This window comes from Brienomyrus brachyistius, chromosome 18 (genome assembly GCF_023856365.1).
Source record: "Brienomyrus brachyistius isolate T26 chromosome 18, BBRACH_0.4, whole genome shotgun sequence".
Classification (NCBI taxonomy): domain Eukaryota; kingdom Metazoa; phylum Chordata; class Actinopteri; order Osteoglossiformes; family Mormyridae; genus Brienomyrus; species Brienomyrus brachyistius.
The window spans coordinates 4069425-4088412 of NC_064550.1; the positions used below are offsets into that span (position 1 = coordinate 4069425).

An 18988-nucleotide genomic window follows, 5' to 3' on the forward strand; every position below is an offset into this window, starting at 1 on the left:
TTGCAAAATGAAAGCAGACATTTCATTGTGGAAAATTATATTTGATGGCAAAAACAAAATAAAGCACTACTGGGACTGTCTGCCTCGCATGTTCTTGCATGAGCCTGTGATGCTGCACTGAATGACAGGATAGACAGGAGTCACACAACATCACTTACATTGATTGAAATGAGTGAATAATTCCATGACAACTGTATAATAAGATAACAGAGTTTACATCCTAGCTCGCCCACAGAGAGATTTGCAATTTACAAAGCCCCATTTGGAAATATTTCAGATTTTGGTCAGTAGATGGCAAAATTGTAGAACTTTTTTCTATGGTTCTAGCTTCAGTAATGTAATTAGCCTACTCTTCCATTATTAATAGCTCTTCATTGCAAATTATCCCTCAGGGTGAAATTTCTCATGTCTTAGAATTGTGTACTTGAAAGGTAGGGTATGCAATTTTAATCCGAAACACTTTTAGTCAAATTCAGCAAATTTCTCCTCACAGTCCACTAGTTGCCCATTCTGTGTGTGCGTTGGAAATAAGTAAATAAATAAAATGTTTCTACGCGGCCCCAAGTCTGTAACTGGGAAAAAAACAAAGTGAATCAGACTGAGCCACTGAACTGTTCCAGTCAATTAGCAACAGGGGGTGTCCACAGGAGGATAGATTGGAGAAGCTGATTGGATGGTGTCTACCCTCTCCCTGTCCTGTGAATAAGCATGAACATTTCCATCCATTTTCCAAACCGCTTATCCTACTGGGTCGCGGGGGGTCCGGAGCCTATCCCGGAAGCAATGGGCACGAGGCAGGGAACAACCCAGGCCAGCCCATCACAGGGCACACTCACACATTCACACCTACGGGCAATTTAGCAACTCCAATTAGCCTCAGTATGTTTTTGGACTGTGGGGGGAAACCGGAGTACCCGGAGGAAACCCCACGACGACATGGGGAGAACATGCAAACTCCACACACATGTGACCCAGGAGGAGACTTGAACCCGGGTCCCAGAGGTGTGAGGCAACAGTGCTAACCACTGCACCACCATGCCGCCCCCAGCATGAACATTTAAAACATTTAAAAAGTGTATTCTACTAAATGAGTAAATATTTAGTAATGAATGCGGTAGACAGAAGCTTGCAACACTGCATGTCCCCAATGGTTTGATTATTTCCCATTTTATATCAAGAAAAAAAGAATGCTTTTTTTTTAGTTGCTCCTTTATCACAGCACAACAAACTCATTCTATATACTGTAATCTAGTTATTTTATTCATTTTGTAATGTGTAAGTATGTCGATCTTATAAAGGACATGCTTATGTTGAAATATAACTGCTTGTGTAGGTATATTTGTCTCTTGTTATTTTGGTTGACCTATTTATGGAAATAAAACATAATACATAATACAAAAATGATATTTGAACAGTTCGAACCATCCATCCATCCATCCATTTCCCAAACCGCTTATCCAACTGGGTCGCGGGGGGCCTGGACCCTATCTCGGAAACTATGGGCATGAGGCAGGGAACAACCCAGGATGGCGAGCCAGCCCATCACAGAACATAAGAACATAAGAACATAAGAACTATACAAACGAGAGGAGGCCATTCGGCCCATCAAGCTCGCTTGGGGAGAACTAAACTAATAGCTCAGAGTCGTTAAAATCTTATCTAGCTCTGATTTAAAGGAACCCAAGGATTCAGCTTACACTACATTATCAGGAAGGGTATTCCATACTCTGACTACACGCTGTGTAAAGAAGTGCTTCCTTAAATTCAGCTTGAAGTGTTCTCCCGCTAATTTCCACCTAAAACAGGGAACACTCACACACAATTCACTCACACACCATTCACTCACACATGCACTCCTACGGGCAATTTAGCAAGTCCAATCAGCTTCAACATGCCCCTTACCTAAATCCTTGATTAAAATAAACAAATAAATAAATAATCTAGCATTATCTAAATATGAGTTCTTTTTTGAACGTTTACTATATAGTAAACTCTATATAATTCTTGATGATAAAATGTTGTGCTACTTTAGTCACCTTTCTTCAAGATTCTGCCACAACTAGAGATGTCAGAAATTTTGTGTTTATGCATCAGATTGCTGCAGATGAATTTTTGAATATATTGAAAAGTATGTTATATGTGTCCACAGTGAATACTTTCTTCAAAGGATTTTATGTGCATTTTTTGGAAAATATTCCAGTATATGAGTGTATTCCTGTACATAAAAGGCTCAACAGTAATGCTTCTGTGATTTGGTCTTATTGTACTACGCTAGACTTCAAAGACTTAGAAAGCAAAAAACAAAAAGTTTTCCCTTTTAAAATAATTATATTAGTTTACATTTTATTTCCATTAATTGTACTTTGGTTTCTGTAAATAACAACCTCTAAGACCAGGGTATAACGTTTTCATCTTAGGTAAATGCTTTTTGGTTAAAACTTGTTTAATTCCTAATGAAAACCCAACAAACTTTGGCAGCTGAAGCTGAACACACCACTATGACAAAACTGCTTGATTTTCCAAGGCACCATCTGCTCATTAGCACTTGATACCATCCTTGATGAGGTTCAGCTCATAGCACAAGGTCTCATAGCGGTAGGCCATGCGGATCTGTGCAACATTCGTCTTCCGGATGTCATTGCCCTCTGGGCCATCTTTCTGGTAGTGATCTCCCAGGAAATGGAGCTTCTCCTGGAGATCAGTGGGTGGGGACAGAGGTGAAAAAAGGAAGAGTTTCAGAACGTGGAAAGTTTGAGGTTTCAACAGCATCCCACAACTCTATCATTGCTCTTGTTCTGAGTCTGGATTCTGTCTTTGTATTGCAGTATTTCAAGCATGTGGCAGCGTTGCTTGTCAGGGCCTTAGTACCTCATGAGACAGCCCACTCTGCAGAACACTGTTTTTGGAGATCTCACACATGTCACAGGTACTCAGCTTGAACACCTGAGCTGCGATGGCATACTCTTCCATCAGGGGCTCCTAAATATGTGAAAGAAAAAGGCAAACAACATAAATCGTAGAGACAGACAACACATACTGTATAAGTAAATGCATCAGTCCTCACCTTAGTGTAGTGGAACTGCATGGGGTCATCAGTCGATAAGGACACTATTAGCCCCTTCTTGTGAAATTCCAGGAGGGGGTTCTTGGCATATTCCAGGAATAAGCTATTGTTGCTGAGTGGAGACATGGCGATGGGTATTTGGGTCAAGAAGTACAGGTACTGTAGCACAGGGCTCTGGAGAGAAAGTGGATGGGTAGACAGTTTAAGGTTAGGACTCCTGAAGTCCATCAACTCCTTGATAAGGTCAGGCATACAGTGAAGTGTGTTTTCTCTATGTTACAATGTGTTGAGGAGTGCTCCGACAAAGTGTATCAGGTGTGTTAGAGTTTGCAGACCTTCTTGAGGTTCAGTCCATGGGAGATGTTGTCAGCTGTCATAAAGGCAGCTAGCAAATGTGTAACTGCCCCAGCTTCTCCACAATGAGGCCTGAACAGGAAGGTGTTCATCCCTCTTTGCCTAGTAGACAAGCAGAGGCCAGTTTTGGACAACAAGTTAAGCCTGAGACTGTGAAAATACAGTTCCCACTGCATTAAATAAACAAGTTTATACTCATAGTATTCACATATTATTATCAAGAATAATAATAAAATAAAAATGTTTATATTAAGCTACTTTTCTGTTCTAATAGGGTTAAGAATTTTGGTGCAAAAAAAAAAACATTTTCTGTGTGGTAATACTGCTAATCGCTGCCGTTATGTTACTCACATGCGTAGCTGGTTGAGCATCATGATGTTGGCGTACATGTAGTAGATGTAATAAGTGTATGATGGGTTCTTGGCAATATCCCACTTCTCCGGCTTGGGGCTGTTGGTGGAGAACATGTGGCCACTATGCTTGGACTCATCGTCCACACTGTCGAACCCTGTCACCTGGGAAAAGACAAGAGGAGTCTTGCTTTTAACTTGACCACTAGTGGATTTTTTTTTGTACTTTTTTGCTTTGTTCATCCTCTATGAGTCTCCTATTTTCATTTTCTTCATTCACTCACATGTTTGAGGAAGATGCTGAGCTCAGGATGACTCTGCGGGTCGATGGTGGCTTGGAAGACAGGGAGGAAGATATTCTCCAGCATCTTCCCAAAGTGGGGCACAAAGTTTCTTGCCCTGAAGATGTCACTGGGGGACGGGGGGGGAAGGAAATAACAGTCAATGGGGCAAATTATAGTGATAATAGCATAATGAATATTGAGGTCAGAAGTGGAATATAATTATGAGGGTAGGACGGAGGGTGACCATGTCTCAGCTTTAGAGGGATATTCGTCCAAATTCAAAGTACACACAAATTCAAAAATCACTTCCCCTAGAATATTTTGGAAGGAAATCTTAACAGATGCCCCCCCAAAAATTACAGATAACATATTGTTATTGACTTACCAGGTGGTTAGCGACTCACAGATGCAGAGACAAAAACAGATTTATACACATCCACAGAGAAACCTACTAAATTCTAGGGACTTGGATCATCCACTTCAGGTTGGGGGAGTAGACACGATGCTTATTGAACCAATGGGAAAGTTTGTCCCACTCATTTGCGTTGCAGCCATAGATGGACAAGCGAGGCTCTGCATACTGATACTTGGCATCTTCGAGGTCACTAGCTACTTCCTGTTTGGCACAAAGGTTAGAGCTGAAAGCAGGCAATTTCCGGCACTGCAGCGTTTAGGAAAACGTATCCAGACATGTTGCTGTTACACAGATACCTTTATGATGGTGGCAAAATACTCTCCATTGATGTAGTTCTCTGACTTCAGATATAGGTCCCGCAGCTCGCTGGCCCCCACTGGGTTGTACTTGGCATTGAATTTATCGAAGCGCTGGAAGGTTTGTCTGCCCTTAGAGAGAGAGCATGCAAGGGCTTTTTAACACACAAGTCTACACAATCCGTGAAAAATCGAGAGTAACTATCCGGAACATTTTAATTTGTGACAGATTTATATAAAATACTGTCTTTCTAAGGTTTTTTTTTCTCAATTGCTTTGGCAGATTTCTTAAATAACAATTAAATATTTGCAAATCAATGTGTATAGTCTCCACACCATGTAGTCAGTTATTTGGAATAACCATCCGTTGTTTAAATCTTGTTGATCAAAATGGAATATGTAGATTCCCACTGAACTAATTTTACACCCCAAACTATATATACACTAGTGGCCAAAATTGTGGAGATACCTAGCATTTTTGCATTACACTTTAAAGATTACTACACAAATACTGGTGGTAATGTTCAACAATCAAACAATCATACATATCAACAATCAAAGAATGTTACAAATATCATACATCTTACAATTACATAACTATAACAGTTCAATAAAGTTATAGGTTTCTCTAAAAAAAGTTTCAGGTTTCTCTAAAAATTGGAAATGTTTCCACAATTTTTGCTACTAAATTGCAGTGACATGGTATTGTAGTTTTGACTGCCACAGTACATGATTATGTAGCAATTTTGCTGTTTTTGTGTTACCATTTTTCTGTGTTATATAACGCTGTGACTTTTTTGTTCGTTATTCTACTGTCTTGAGAACATTTAATCTATTTTATTAATCCAATACAGTTTTTGCATGCGAGTGCTTTCTCTTGTCAGTGAACTTTGCATGCTATAATGTAGATCCTTGCAATGTGGCAACTCATGTCTTTCACATGAATAAAATCACTTTGCTAAATTAAAATGATCAGTCAGTGACAGTATGACAGTGGAAAATGACTCATTCAGAATTGTGGAGTTCAGGAGCGTATTTGCATTGATTAAAGTGACGCTGAATGTAATTTTCATTTTAATAGCACTGATCAATTCTTTGATTAAACTAGAAAAGGGGGCTGCCTGAATGACAGCATTGTATTCCCCAGACAGCCCCATCACCTGCTCTGCCCATCTAATCCGTACTACATGCACACTCACCAACCTGCACAATTTCTAGAATTAGTGTATGGGTCACCTGGAAATGTGAACATTAAGTACAATTTCCGGAAGTACTGGATGGATGACCTGCTTAAATCTGAAAGGCAATAAATGTATTTATACTTAGACCTAGTGACATGAAAATCTAAAATTACACCTACTAATTTATTGCTCATTCCACTTACATGACAATTTGTACAATCTTTCCCCATCAAGTAGGTGATTACCTGTTTTTCTTTGTGTATGTCTCTATTTCCATGTGTTAGTTTCATGTATATTCATATTTTTTTCTGTGTGTTTATATTCTATGTATTTCTCATATGCACCACTAGACCAGCAATTTTCATGACATAATGGTAAGAGGTGTAACAGACACACTAATGGTATAGACAGAGAGGCCATGCACAATTTTTTTTTCCGTGGGCGCAATGTATTAAACTAAAATGTATTAAATTTCCCCGAAATACTTACTCAAAATCACGTAACCCCTAAATTTCAAAAGTTTTGTTTGAAAGTCAAAGACATTCAAAAAATGTGATAAAATATGTGGCAACTAGATACAATGTTTTATTAACAGCTTGATGAAGCATAATGAGCATAACATAAAAGTGGGTGGCCAGGGAAAAAGTATTAAGAAATTACATATTACTCTATGCTTGTGATTAGAAAGTCAATGATTCAAGTCCTGAGATTGTCAAGGTAATTTCACCTTTGGACCTGCAAGGGACTGGCTCACCCTGCTTTCCCAGTTGTACATTGCACTGGATAAAAGCGTTTGCTAAATTAATGAAAATGTAATTCATTAGTCTCCAGCCAATCCCAGAAAACAGAGGGTAGAATTCAGTTTATTTTATAGAGCATCTTTCCAGCATAGTGCTTTATCTATACATCCCAACACTGCAGCCGGGCTTGTAAACATCCATAAGTGCAGTTACATATGGAGACACCTGTCCATGGTGTAGGTTACAGATTAGCAGCAGCTGGAAGGCAATATATACCCAGGATTGAATGCTAGTCTATGACAGAGGGGGCACTTCTATGAAATTTCATGGCAATAAGGATAAATTCACAAAGCACTTCAGCCCTGACTGAATTCTAACTGCACAGGAGAAGCCTCCCTCTCTGCAGATTTAGCTTGCAAGTACAGTATGTGTACCTTCAGATTTTGGTTTTGACATTGTACATGCTGTTGTGCCTTCATTTATATAGTAATATAGTTTTATATATCATATAGTTAGAAATCTGCAAAATGCAATACAAGCAGCCTGCAGGTTAGGAACGAGATCCATTCCCTAAGTCTGTCTTTAAGTCGAATTTGCAGGTCAATCAGAACAAGGATAATAGGGGAACATAAAAATGCTAATTATATAGTATATAGTAATAAGAAAAGTAACTACATACAATACTGTACTGTGCTGCGAGCGGACTAACCACTGAAGCCATGGAGAGTTTTCATGAGCAAAGTAGTGCATGTGTTCGTTATCACGAAACTTAAGCAGAAGATTTAATATAGCAGGCTCTATGGAAATCTGTTCTAATGCCGTTAACCCAGGAATTGCCTGTAATGCTTTTTCATGGTGTGTTAGCCTTAATACAACATATTAATCACTTTGGATAAAGCTTCCTACAAAGTAAATAAATGTAATGGAAATTTGGCCTACCCGGGTTCGAGTCTCAGCCTGGGTCACATGTGTGCGGAGTTTGCATGTTCTCCCCATGTCGTCGTGTGGTTTCCTCCGGGTACTCCGGTCTCCCCCCACAGTCCAAAAACATGCTAATTGGACTTGCTAAATTGCCCATAGGTGTGCATGTGTGAGTGAATGGTGTGTGAGTGTGCCCTGCGATGGGCTGGCCCCCCATCCTGGGTTGTTCCCTGCCTTGTGCCCATTGCTTCCGGGATACGCTCCGGACCCCCCGCGACCCAGTAGGATAAGCGGTTTGGAAAATGGATGGATGGATGGATGGAAATTTGGCCTGATGGCGGATGTGAAACTTACAGCGTGCACATCCAGCGAGTCCACAGTGAGGTCATAGGGGTGTAAGTTGAGGGATGCAAACAGCTCCTTCATGGTCATCTCTTTTCCCTTGATGCTGTACACTACGCGGCCAGCGTCCACACGGTACGACTTCTTGATGAAGCGCAGAAGATGCTTCTGGTTCATGCAGGCAGCGGCATGGATGTGGGTGTCCACCTTTATCAAATGAACATCATCGCCTTTAGCATTATCGCTAGGGAAATCACCCTGACAGTCTCTACTGTCACACCCATGAGGAAGTTACTTTTTAGATTTCCCCCCACTGAAGCACTTGCTGTAAATAAATCTGGGAGTAGGTGGCAGCAAATGTACAGCTGTACACAGTCCAAAGGAGCCTTTCCTGAGTATGAGAGAGTTCTCTGAAACAATCTACTACCAACAACAGTATTGCAAGCACCCTAGAGAGGTAAGAGATTTTTCATCAGCAAAAATCTCAATTGCTTTGGCAGATACACTGAATCCATTACCACTGTTGTGTTATAAAATAGTTACATGGGTAGAGGATAGTAAATTTTTACATGAAAGTTGATTTATATGTCTGAGAAAAACAGCAAAGGTCAGCTGCAACAAACTGCAATGACAGGAAAACAATAACAGAATAGGAATGACAGAACATGAGTTCCACACCTTCCTGCAGTTGTAGAAGTCCCTGTGTGGGTTGTTCTTCAGCTCCCTCATCTCCTCCATCTCATTGAGCATCTCATGTACATTGAATTTGGACATGAGGAACTTCAAGCGCCGATGACAATAGGTCTTCCTATAGTCCAGGATGAAGTATGAGAGATGGGGTTGGCGTACACAAGCAGACTCATTAACAGACCACATAATCTGACATGTCATCCCACAAGTCATCATCCCGCAGCGGTTCCAGTCATGTGCTTTTCATGTTGCTTTTCATGTGGGTAGTGGGAGCAAGAACCAACCTAACAGGGAACATTCGCAAAACTTTAGCCAACATTATGTGAAGATTCTCTATAGTTTGGTGAGAATGTTATTTCTACGTTTTACATTTCAACAAAGGTCCTGTCAATGTCAGCATGATAATCTTATTACTTAACATCCTTTTAATACAATTGATGTTGAAAATTGTTTTATAATAAAATACAATTTTATCATAGTGCTATATGTATATACCTCGACTACCTCCCAGTCTTTCATGACCTTTGACATATAAAGTGACAGTTACATACTGCTTTACCGTGCCCTTCATTGGTTTTCATATTACAACCCTGCTTCCAGAAAAGTTAGGACACTGTGTAAAATGTAAGTAAAAACAGAATGCAATGATTTGCAAATCCTATAAACCCATATTTAAATGAATATAGATCAAAGACAGCATATCAAATGTTGAAACTGAGAAATTTTATTGTTTTACGCCAAATATATACTCAATTTGATGTTAGCAACACACTTCAAAAATTTGGGACAGGAGCAACAAAAGACTGGAAAAGCTATGGAATGCTAAAACAAAACACCTGGATGAATATCTCACAACTAATTAGGTTAATTGGCAACAGGTCAGTAAGATTTTTTGGTATAAAAAGAGTCTCCCAGAGAGGCAGAGTGTCTGTGCAGTGAAGATGGGGAGAGGTTCACCACTCTGTGAAAGACTGCGTGGGCAAATATTGCAGCAATTTAAGAATAATGTTCTAGAGTTTGGGAATTTCATAATTTACGGTGTACATATGGTGAAAAAATATTCAGAGAATCTAGAGAAATCTCTCCATGCAAGGGACATGGCTTAAAACCAATACTGGAAAGCAATAATATACGGGTCTTCAGGTGGTACTACATTAAAAACAGATATGGTTCAATAGTGGAAATCACTGCATGGGCTCAGGATGACTTCCAAGAACCATTGTCTGTGAATAAACTTTGCCGCTGCATCCACAAATGCAGGATGAAACTTTAGATCTGGTTTGCATGGTAAACATGATCCGGAAACGCCGCCGATTTCCCTGAGCCCAAGCTCATTTAAGATGGATTGAAGCAAAATGGAAAACTGTCCTGTGGTCTGCCGAATGAAAATGTCTCTTCTTGGAGATCATGGATGCTGTGTCCTCCAGATTAAAGTGGAGTGGGACCATTCAACTCGTTATCAACAGTTCAAAAGCTGTCACGATGTGGGGGTGCATTAGTGCCCATGGCTTGATTAGTTTGCACATCTGGGAATGCTAAATGATATATACAGGTTTTGGAGCAACATGTCTTCTTTTTCAGAGAAGGCCTTATTTATTTCCGTAAGACAATACCAAACCGTATTCTACACATATTACAATAGCATGGCTCATTAGCAGAAAAATCCAAGTGCTACACTGGCCTGCCTGCAGTCCAGACCTGTCACCCATTGTAAACATTTGCCGCATCATAAAATGAAATATATAACAAAGGAGACTCTGATCGGTTGAACAGTTGAAATCCTATATCAGGGAAGACTGGGACAACATTTCACTTTCAAATCTCCAGCAACTGGTCTCCTCAGTTCCCAAACATTTACAGAGTGTTGTTAAAAGAAGAGCTGATGCAACACAGCGGTAAACATGCTCCTGTCCCAGGATTTTTGAAACGTGTTACAGGCATCAATTTCAAATTGAGCATATATTCGTCATAATATAATATCTGTTTCAACATTTAATATGTTGCCTTTGTTCTGTATTCGATTAAATACGCATTGCATTCTGTTTTAATTAAAATTTTTTGGAAACAGGGTTGTATTAGTCTTAGCTGCAGTAGTAGTTGTAGTGATGGGATAATGTTCTGGGTACATCAGGAAAACTGGACACTTTGAACGTTTCTGTACCTTAATCCCAAGTTTGGTAAACACTCCTTGAAGGTGATTCGTAAACTACACCCTGACAAAACTTAAACATGGCTAAACCTGGTGGAGGATAACAGTTAGTGTCTCCTTAAATCTGTGCTTGTACTCAAGAGTGAGTGACAAGAGGTAAACTTACGTGGGGCCTTGCGCTATCAATGCAATGAGGAAGTTCATGTCATCAATGAAAGTGGCGTAGTCTGGTGTGGGTAGGTCGATGGGCTGGTGATTGTCAGCATCCACTGTTGTTTTGTAGACATGGACCACACCATCATGCATACTTGCCACATACCCCAGATTCTGTGGCAGCGTTTTTGTGCAGAAGGGGTCCTCCCCAGCTGTGGGTGGTGTGAAGACTGATGCACAAGGACACACACAGACATGCATACTGCTGTTAGATATCATACATAAAGCACTATGTCACTAGAAGTCAAATATACCCAGAGTATTAAGGATAAGAATAAGTCAATGTCTCCTTAGCTTTACCCTTGCTGCTATGAATTCACTCAGGCGTGCATCTCCTGACTATTCCCCCAGCTTTGTGAATGCATTGCAACTCAAATGACTGTGTTTCAGCAACCTGTAAGTTCACGTATTTGCCACTTACTGAGCAGTCATTTTTCTCTCTAGATCAGTGTTTTGCAACCCAGTCTTCAAGCACCCCAGACAGTCCACATTTTTGCTCTCTCCTAGCTCCCAACCAATCAAGAACACTGAATGCCTGTTATGGTTGTATTGGGAGCTGGAAGACAGCAAAAATGTGGACTGTGTGGGGGTCCTCGAGGACCTGGTTGAGAGACACTGTTCTAGATCAGGGGTCCCCAACCACCGGGCCGCCGACCGGTACCGGGCTGCTGCGAACGGATAACAGAGGCCGTTTTATTTTGGAAAACACTTCCATCTGTGGCTCATAGGTGACGATAAGGCAAGGCACTTGGTGATTACAGTAAAATCTCGTTATAGTGGACTCACTTATAACGGAATTCCGCTTATAACGGACAAACAGTTTGGTCCCCAGGGCCGGTTTTAGCTGTAGTTTTGTTCACTATAACGGAGGTGCAGGTTCCGCCTACAAGGCGCCTGGCGCGCGGGTGATATCCAGCTGTAGTTTTGTTCGGCTATAACGGACATGCAGGCTCCGCCTACAAGGCGCCTGGCGCGCGGGTGATATCCAGCTGTAGTTTTGTTCAGCTATAACGGACATGCAGGTTCCGCCTACAAGGCGCGTGGCGTGCGGGTGATATCCAGCTGTAGTTTGTTCGCTATAACGGACATGCAGGTTCCGCCTAAAAGGCGCGTGGTGATATCCAGCGCAGACACGTAGTCGGGATTATTAAGTCACGCACCTGGTCAGGTAAAGTTGGATTACTACATGTATAATATAATAATCTATACCACAAGTGTGTCTGCTGGGGTGTGGCATGAGTAAATGGTGTCCTGTAGTTGTGTTCCGGGCATAGAGCAACTCTGGATATAACGGACTGTTTTGTCAGGTCCCTTGAAGTCCGTTATAACGGGATTTTACTGTAGTTAAATATTTCGCACCTCATTATCTTTGTTACACGTCTCCGCTCCCTCCCCCAACCCGGCACGTAAGAGGGAAAGAAGCTCAGGGTTCCCACTAATTCAGCGGGATGGTGAGTTGTATTTTTATGCACTTTGTTAAGGGTCCAAAGCACGAAGTGCTATGGAACCTTATTGTTTTTTCAGTTGTTTCTATACTGGTGTTTGAAAATATTGTTTTACGTGAAATTGGTTCATGGCGCAAAAAAGGTTGGGGACCGTTACACGTGTCCGCACGTCTCTTAACACGCCCTCCCCCAGTCCGAGGAAATTTTAACGGAACAAAACCGGTCCGTTGTGACAAATAGGTTAGGGACCACTGTTCTAGATCATTCAATAATTATGTTAAGGGTATGGGTATGGACGTTTTTTGTAAAATGTATTTATAAACATTTTGCAAATATAGAAGTGTTTCTGTGTCCTCCAAAAGATTGTTTTTTCAGTTAACAGTAGATTACAAAGATTTGTTTGTGAAGGTAGACCTCTTACTGTTACTATAGTGCCAATTGTAAATGGTTAAAATAGTTTTTAAAAATTCTGCTGCTAGAATCTAACATGTTGTCACTTTTCCCACCAGATTATAAATCTGTACATACTGTATATTTACACACATATAGATATTGTGTGTGTGTGTACTGCACATGTATATGGATTCTAGTCTATAGTGGTGTTTGTTTGCTTGTTTTTTTTCCTGTTATTATTGATTTACATTTATTGGCACCAGCCCAAAGGATACATGACAGCAAGTATGTCATGCCAGCCATGCTGGAACGTCACAGAACATTTTCCAAATGTTGTCTTTAACACACCTGGCACCACCAGGTCCTCAGTCTTCCAGTTTACTCTCTCAATCTTACGCAAGAATTGAGAAGCAGTTATGGGGAAACGCTGGTAGGCCTGCCGCATGTACTTCTCCCTGATGCAAAGGGCACGATACAGGCCCCTGCAGGACAGTTCAAAATCATCCATAGTCACCTGGGGAGGACAGAAAGATGCAGAATGTGCCGAGGTGGGAAGGAGCAGCAGACTCTACAGAATGCTTTGATAATCCCTGTTAAATATGGCCAGTACACCAGCCTGTCATACCCCAGCAGCATAGTCTCCAATGACTGCCACTCTCTGGAACTCAGGCACCTCTAGGTATGTAGGAGTGTCTGCTTCAGCTGATGCAGTGACTGTTACAGTGTTCACAAAGGCCTGCTGTCTCTTACTGAAAGGGGAGAAGGAGAAAAACAAGAGGTTATTTGGTGTGGTGCACTGGACTATATTCATCAACCCAAACAAGCAAAGAGTTCTTGATTTTTACATTTTTTTTTTTTCAAAAGATGGTCGAACTTACTGGTTCAAGGAGCAACTTTGGTACTGTAATACGCTTGAGTGAGGTATTTAATCTGAAATGCTCCACTACCAAGGAGTAGAGAATGTCAGCTCAGCATTTAAATATCACGTCATTGTATTCCCAAGACCTGAAATGCAAGAATGTCCATTTCTGTACTAAAAGCCTCCTCTAATGTAGTTTTAGAATTCTTGGCTTTTCTTTAACTGGCTTCACAATCGGAGACCATGTGAGTGTGCGAACAGTGGAACAGCATTCCGCAGACCAGTATCAACAACTTGAGGAGCCTGATGTGTTGTGCTACCACAAGCAAATGGTGGTCACATCAGGTACACATCTGGGAATTCTCTTCCATGGCCCCACCTTGTTTTCGTGGTATTCGTGACCAAAAGAACCTAACGGATTCATCTCAACAATCAGATTTCCATTTCTTAATTTATTTTCAATAAAATCATTTAAATGGTTGCCTTAATGAAAGAACTGGGGTGCCTTCATGTTGATAGGCCATTTCATTTCATGCCTGACCTTGAAGTTGTGGATAAAAGCATCTGCATTTTTATCTAAGTGGAGAAACAGATGAATTTCCTTTGTTCTTCACTTACCTGTTTGTCTCTTTCCTTAACTAGATTGTTGGTCGACAGATTTGACTTCTTGGGTCACTTTTTGGGCAGTATGTAGTATGAAGGCGGAAAATGTTTACTGTTGTTTATTGCTCTGAATTATATTTTAGTATCTCATGTGATAATGTTGGACAATGTTTACTGAATAAGATCCCTATCTCGTCTTGTTTTGCCTTGTGAACTTATTTGCTATTACATGTAAATCTCTTTGGAGATGAGCGTTTTCAAAATCAAGAAATATGTCTTCACTAAACAAAAGATTACATTTAAATAATCGTGACCATTTCCACAAAGGTCCACATCAGTGCCTTACCGCCTCTCCTCCTTTGTTTCATCCTGTAGGTGCTGGGCCATCTCCTGGTGGATGATGGGACAGTCTTCAGACACGTCGAAGAGAGAGATTTCTTCTCGGACGTCCTCATCTTTCGTCTCGGATGCAAACACCCGCTCCGCAAAGGCACGCATGCTGGTATCGGATTCTGGCACACATTCATAACTGTATTGTATTATATCTCTTCACTCAAGATCACAGTATATCTATAAGTCTGTATGCAGTTAATACAACATATGAAACAATATTACAATAACTAAGAATAATACAGTTCTGTACTCCAAGGAAAATCAGCATACATGGTGGGGAAAGAGGGTGGCAGAGAAATTTAACCTGCTTAAATAAATTAATCATTTATTATATGTACAGTTCCTTCAAAAGCACAGACAGCCAAAGGAAATTAAAGTTTATATTGTTTATGTTGGTGTATAACTATGATTTTATGTCTTTCAAAGTATGTGAGCCTTGCAATTTAAAAATAACCATATACCCATGTTGACTGCTACCCAACCTTTTTGGTTAATCAATACCACATCAAATTAACTGTCAGCTGGTTGTGAAATTTAACACATACATGGAATGACTGAGGTGCCCCTGAGGAGAGGTTTGGGAACTGAAATGGTGTTCATCTAGTCATCCAACTAGGTATCAGTAACTTTTTGGGGAACAGAAGACATTCATTTCTTATTGCCCATTTACACATATTATAAATGTCAAATTGTGTTATTTTCTGAGCAAATATACACTTACTGCTCAGATAAGTAGCTTTAAACATTTTCTTTGACGGCCCTAGACTTCTTCAGAGATGTATTTCATAGTAACTTGTACACCCCTGAGCAAAAAAATGGCCAAACCCCAAATTACTAATTATTAAGCTTTTAATGGTCTTAACAACAGATCATTGGTCAGATAATTAGCAATAACTAAAAATTGCACTCTCGAGACCTGTACCACCATTTGCTCGTCACTGATCACTGCTGCCGTGAACTGCTAGAGGAAAATGCTGAAAACTGGGACATTCATTTACACACGTTTCATGATAAAATCATGAAAAGATTTAAATGTGTGATATAAAATTCAGACTAACATCTCTGTGTGTTCAAAATTTTTCAAAATATCTTCTGGTTGTTTGCTGTTGAGACCATTAAACACAATGAATGAATGAATGAACTGTTTTGCAATTTTTTGTCAGGAGTGCATATTAATAAAATTGGCCATCTATAATGCACACAAATCCACCTTGCAAGCTAATGACAATTTTACACTCTGTGAGTGCGTAGACAATTTAGTTCAAGGTGGCTGAACACCATTTCCACTGCGATGAACAGCCTATTGGTCTCTGGCTAACAAACAACAGGCTACAGCCCCAGAGGCCTGTTTCACAAAACTGGTTTAACAAAGTGAGGGTTAGAAGAGTTTCAGCTTAATGAGAAACAGAAGAACCAGGCTGCAGTTTGCAAAAACAAAATCATTCACAAACGCACACCCATAAATTAAGAAATGAGTGAAACAAAAAATTGTCCTATGGTCTTCAGCAACTGTATTTTTGTAAACGAATAAATATTTTTGTTATAAAACAAAAAAAGCAATATTTTTATTGAATTAAGCAAGCATCTCAAGACTTTCTGTGAACACTGCATATCTGAAAAGCAGACCAGAAAACTTATATAGTTGCAAAAGCAGCTATAAAGAAACGTAATGTGATATTTCTTGACCCAAGTGAGGTACGGCTGCACGACACATTAGAAGTATTCCTGATTCAACAGTGTTACATTTCATATTAATGATTGTTGATGATTTAACATGCACAAGCATTTCGCGACAATCTAGCAAACAAATTTGAGTTTTGTTTTGGTTAGTAAACAGACAGCAAAGTAGCTCTTTAGCGGCAGAACAAATGTAATCTATTGATCCACAGGGCAGAACTTTATCTATTGACTCAAACTTTCCACTGACCATTCAGAATTCAGCAGACAGCTATAATATTGGTCACAAAGAGACATCAGTCTCAAACAGAACGTCCAAACTAGACGATTACGTTTTGTTTCGCAAGACAAACTCCACAACACCCATACCAAAGAGAGACTTTACCGTTTATTCATTTATCTATTTTTCTTTGTTTGATTTTTCTGCACAACTGCACTAGTTGTAAACATGAATAAGCAGGTAAAGTCTTCCAGTCACATTCCGGGTCTCTCATATTTACTTACTTTTTGGTGCTTCCGTTTTCCCTACAGTCCAAGAAGACCACAATCAGAAAAAGAGCAAAGGAATTGAGGACATGATTTATGCCCTTGATCTTCCTCAGAGACCCGTGTACCAATCACTTCAAGATGGGATCCCGCCATCTGAACCAGTCCCAGTCCAAATTCTGTCAGGTCGATATAAATTGCCATCTCCACACATTAGCACATTAATTAGTAGTCTACTGCTGATTTTTAAATCGTTATTTTGTATTTCTTGATACAATGACTGAACAATACTAAGGAATGTGTATTTTTTAATTCAAGTGTTTTCTGCACTAGATTTAAAAAAATGAAATGCCTATCATCTTAGGGTAAGTGGATGGATGGAAGCAAAATTAAAATACAAGAGACCAGAGAAAGTTTATGCGAACAGGGGAACAGAAAAGCTGAAGAGGATACACCCAAGATTGGGAAACTCCATGATGCCGGGAGAATGGATGCTTATCTATTAACAGTGAAGAAATGAGATAATCCAGATATCGCTACAGAGATTAAACATTAACCATCTTGATTATGTAGTTACAGAATTACACCTCCATCAGGAGTTTGTTCACAATCAATTATAATGGCAATAGTTCAGTTAATAAGAGAACGCGAGAGAACTTTCCACCCATATTATGTAAAATACAATGGGCACTAACCCCAATATCACATGTAGTTGTCAATCACTGCAAAATGGATAACTGTGATGGCAGTAATATTACAACTGCAGCCTCTTACGAACATTGGCTTGTAATATGTGGAGTAATGCCATAAATCATGCAAGTAGACACCAGAATAGGAACTCTCTCATTGAACATTCTTTTTTTTTTTTGCCAACGATCAATATTAAAGCAAAGAAGTAGTTTGTCAGCTTTCCGCTGGTATGAGCCAGACCGGTTTTGGAGAAAATGGCATTTTCTTTTCCCACAACTTTATCTTCACTATGCAAACCGCAGCTCAATTTCAAGTGGAGACATATATCCCTGAAGGCCCAGATCCCAGACACTTGATCTTAGAGAATTTGCTGATGTTTGTGGGCTTCAGGCTCCACCACTTAACACTATCCATCTAAATTACACCATAAAACAGTCACATTTCACAGTCCTGCAAAAATTTCACATCCAAAACGTTTTCCATACCTTGAGAACACAATTCCTTCAGAATCTAACCTAAATAGCAACTTCCCCTTCCTTTCTGATCTACGGGCACAGCGTTCCTCAGGTATCAATCTCAGTAACATTGGCTTTGATGTAGCACCGCAAGCACAGCAGATGTAAACATGAGTCATCTAACACTTACGGCTCAAAGGCAATGGCTGCCCAATCCTAATAGTAAATGTGTGTGTGTATATATCTTCACAGAAATCAGTTGTGGCATTAGAGTAAAGCAAACAACTGACAAACAAATCCAGTTAATCCACAAAAGTATTCAGAACATTACCTTTTTAGGATCATGGTTTGTATTCTTTTCTTTCTTCCATTGTTATTGAATATGATCAAGTATCATACCTCCACCACTACATAATTTTTTTTTTGATGTTATTTGAAAAATCAGAGTGAAGTATTATGTGGAAACTTTAATAGATTATATCTGCTTACATTTCTATTTTCATAGGAAACACCCATTACTACACAGAAGGGGGGCAGCAAAGGTTCTTACATGAAACTCATGTTTTATGCAAATGAAACACACTAATCCATCAGACAGGCACTTAGAGCAAGTCGCAGTTCATGTTCTTATGCTGCAACACTGATAAGTCATTCCTAAAACTGGTCAGCGTTCAAGTGGCACTGAGATCCCGCAACAGCAGAATCGCCTGCGATTCTTCTGTCCCAGACACTCACCTGACATTTCAACTCGGAATATATTCGACCAAAGACTGCAGATGTGACGCCTTCTCCGTCTCAGGCTGAACTGGTACGACGACGTACAACGTGGAAATGTCTGCTAGTGTAGCTCACTGCTGTTTAAGCCGACTTTACACACACACACACACACACACGTAATCAGAGCCTGGCACCCGTGACTGACAAGTGTGTTAGTGACAGGATGGATGCTGCTCTATTTTAGGTTTTCAAATGGTATCCAGTTCCTTCC

General features: G+C 40.1%; 1 protein-coding gene across 2 annotated transcripts; it reads right to left on the bottom strand.

Annotated features, from left to right (window-relative positions):
- Positions 1–20: 20 nt before the first annotated feature.
- ampd1 (adenosine monophosphate deaminase 1 (isoform M)) lies at positions 21–18951 on the bottom strand. 2 transcript variants are annotated; one of them, XM_048982723.1, is made up of 16 exons: positions 18736–18951; positions 16874–16894; positions 14646–14811; positions 13463–13586; positions 13186–13351; positions 10953–11169; positions 8626–8755; positions 7960–8154; positions 4764–4895; positions 4505–4668; positions 4053–4179; positions 3770–3933; positions 3400–3520; positions 3065–3238; positions 2869–2979; positions 21–2691 (listed from the first exon to the last, which is right to left on the bottom strand). In XM_048982723.1, the coding sequence occupies exons 1-16, from the start codon at positions 18740–18742 to the stop codon at positions 2539–2541; spliced, it is 2172 nt and encodes a 723-aa protein (XP_048838680.1). In that variant the 5' UTR covers positions 18743–18951; the 3' UTR covers positions 21–2538. The 2 variants fall into 2 exon arrangements, with proteins under 2 accessions (XP_048838680.1, XP_048838681.1); XM_048982724.1 differs by lacking the exon at positions 16874–16894.
- Positions 18952–18988: the final 37 nt, after the last annotated feature.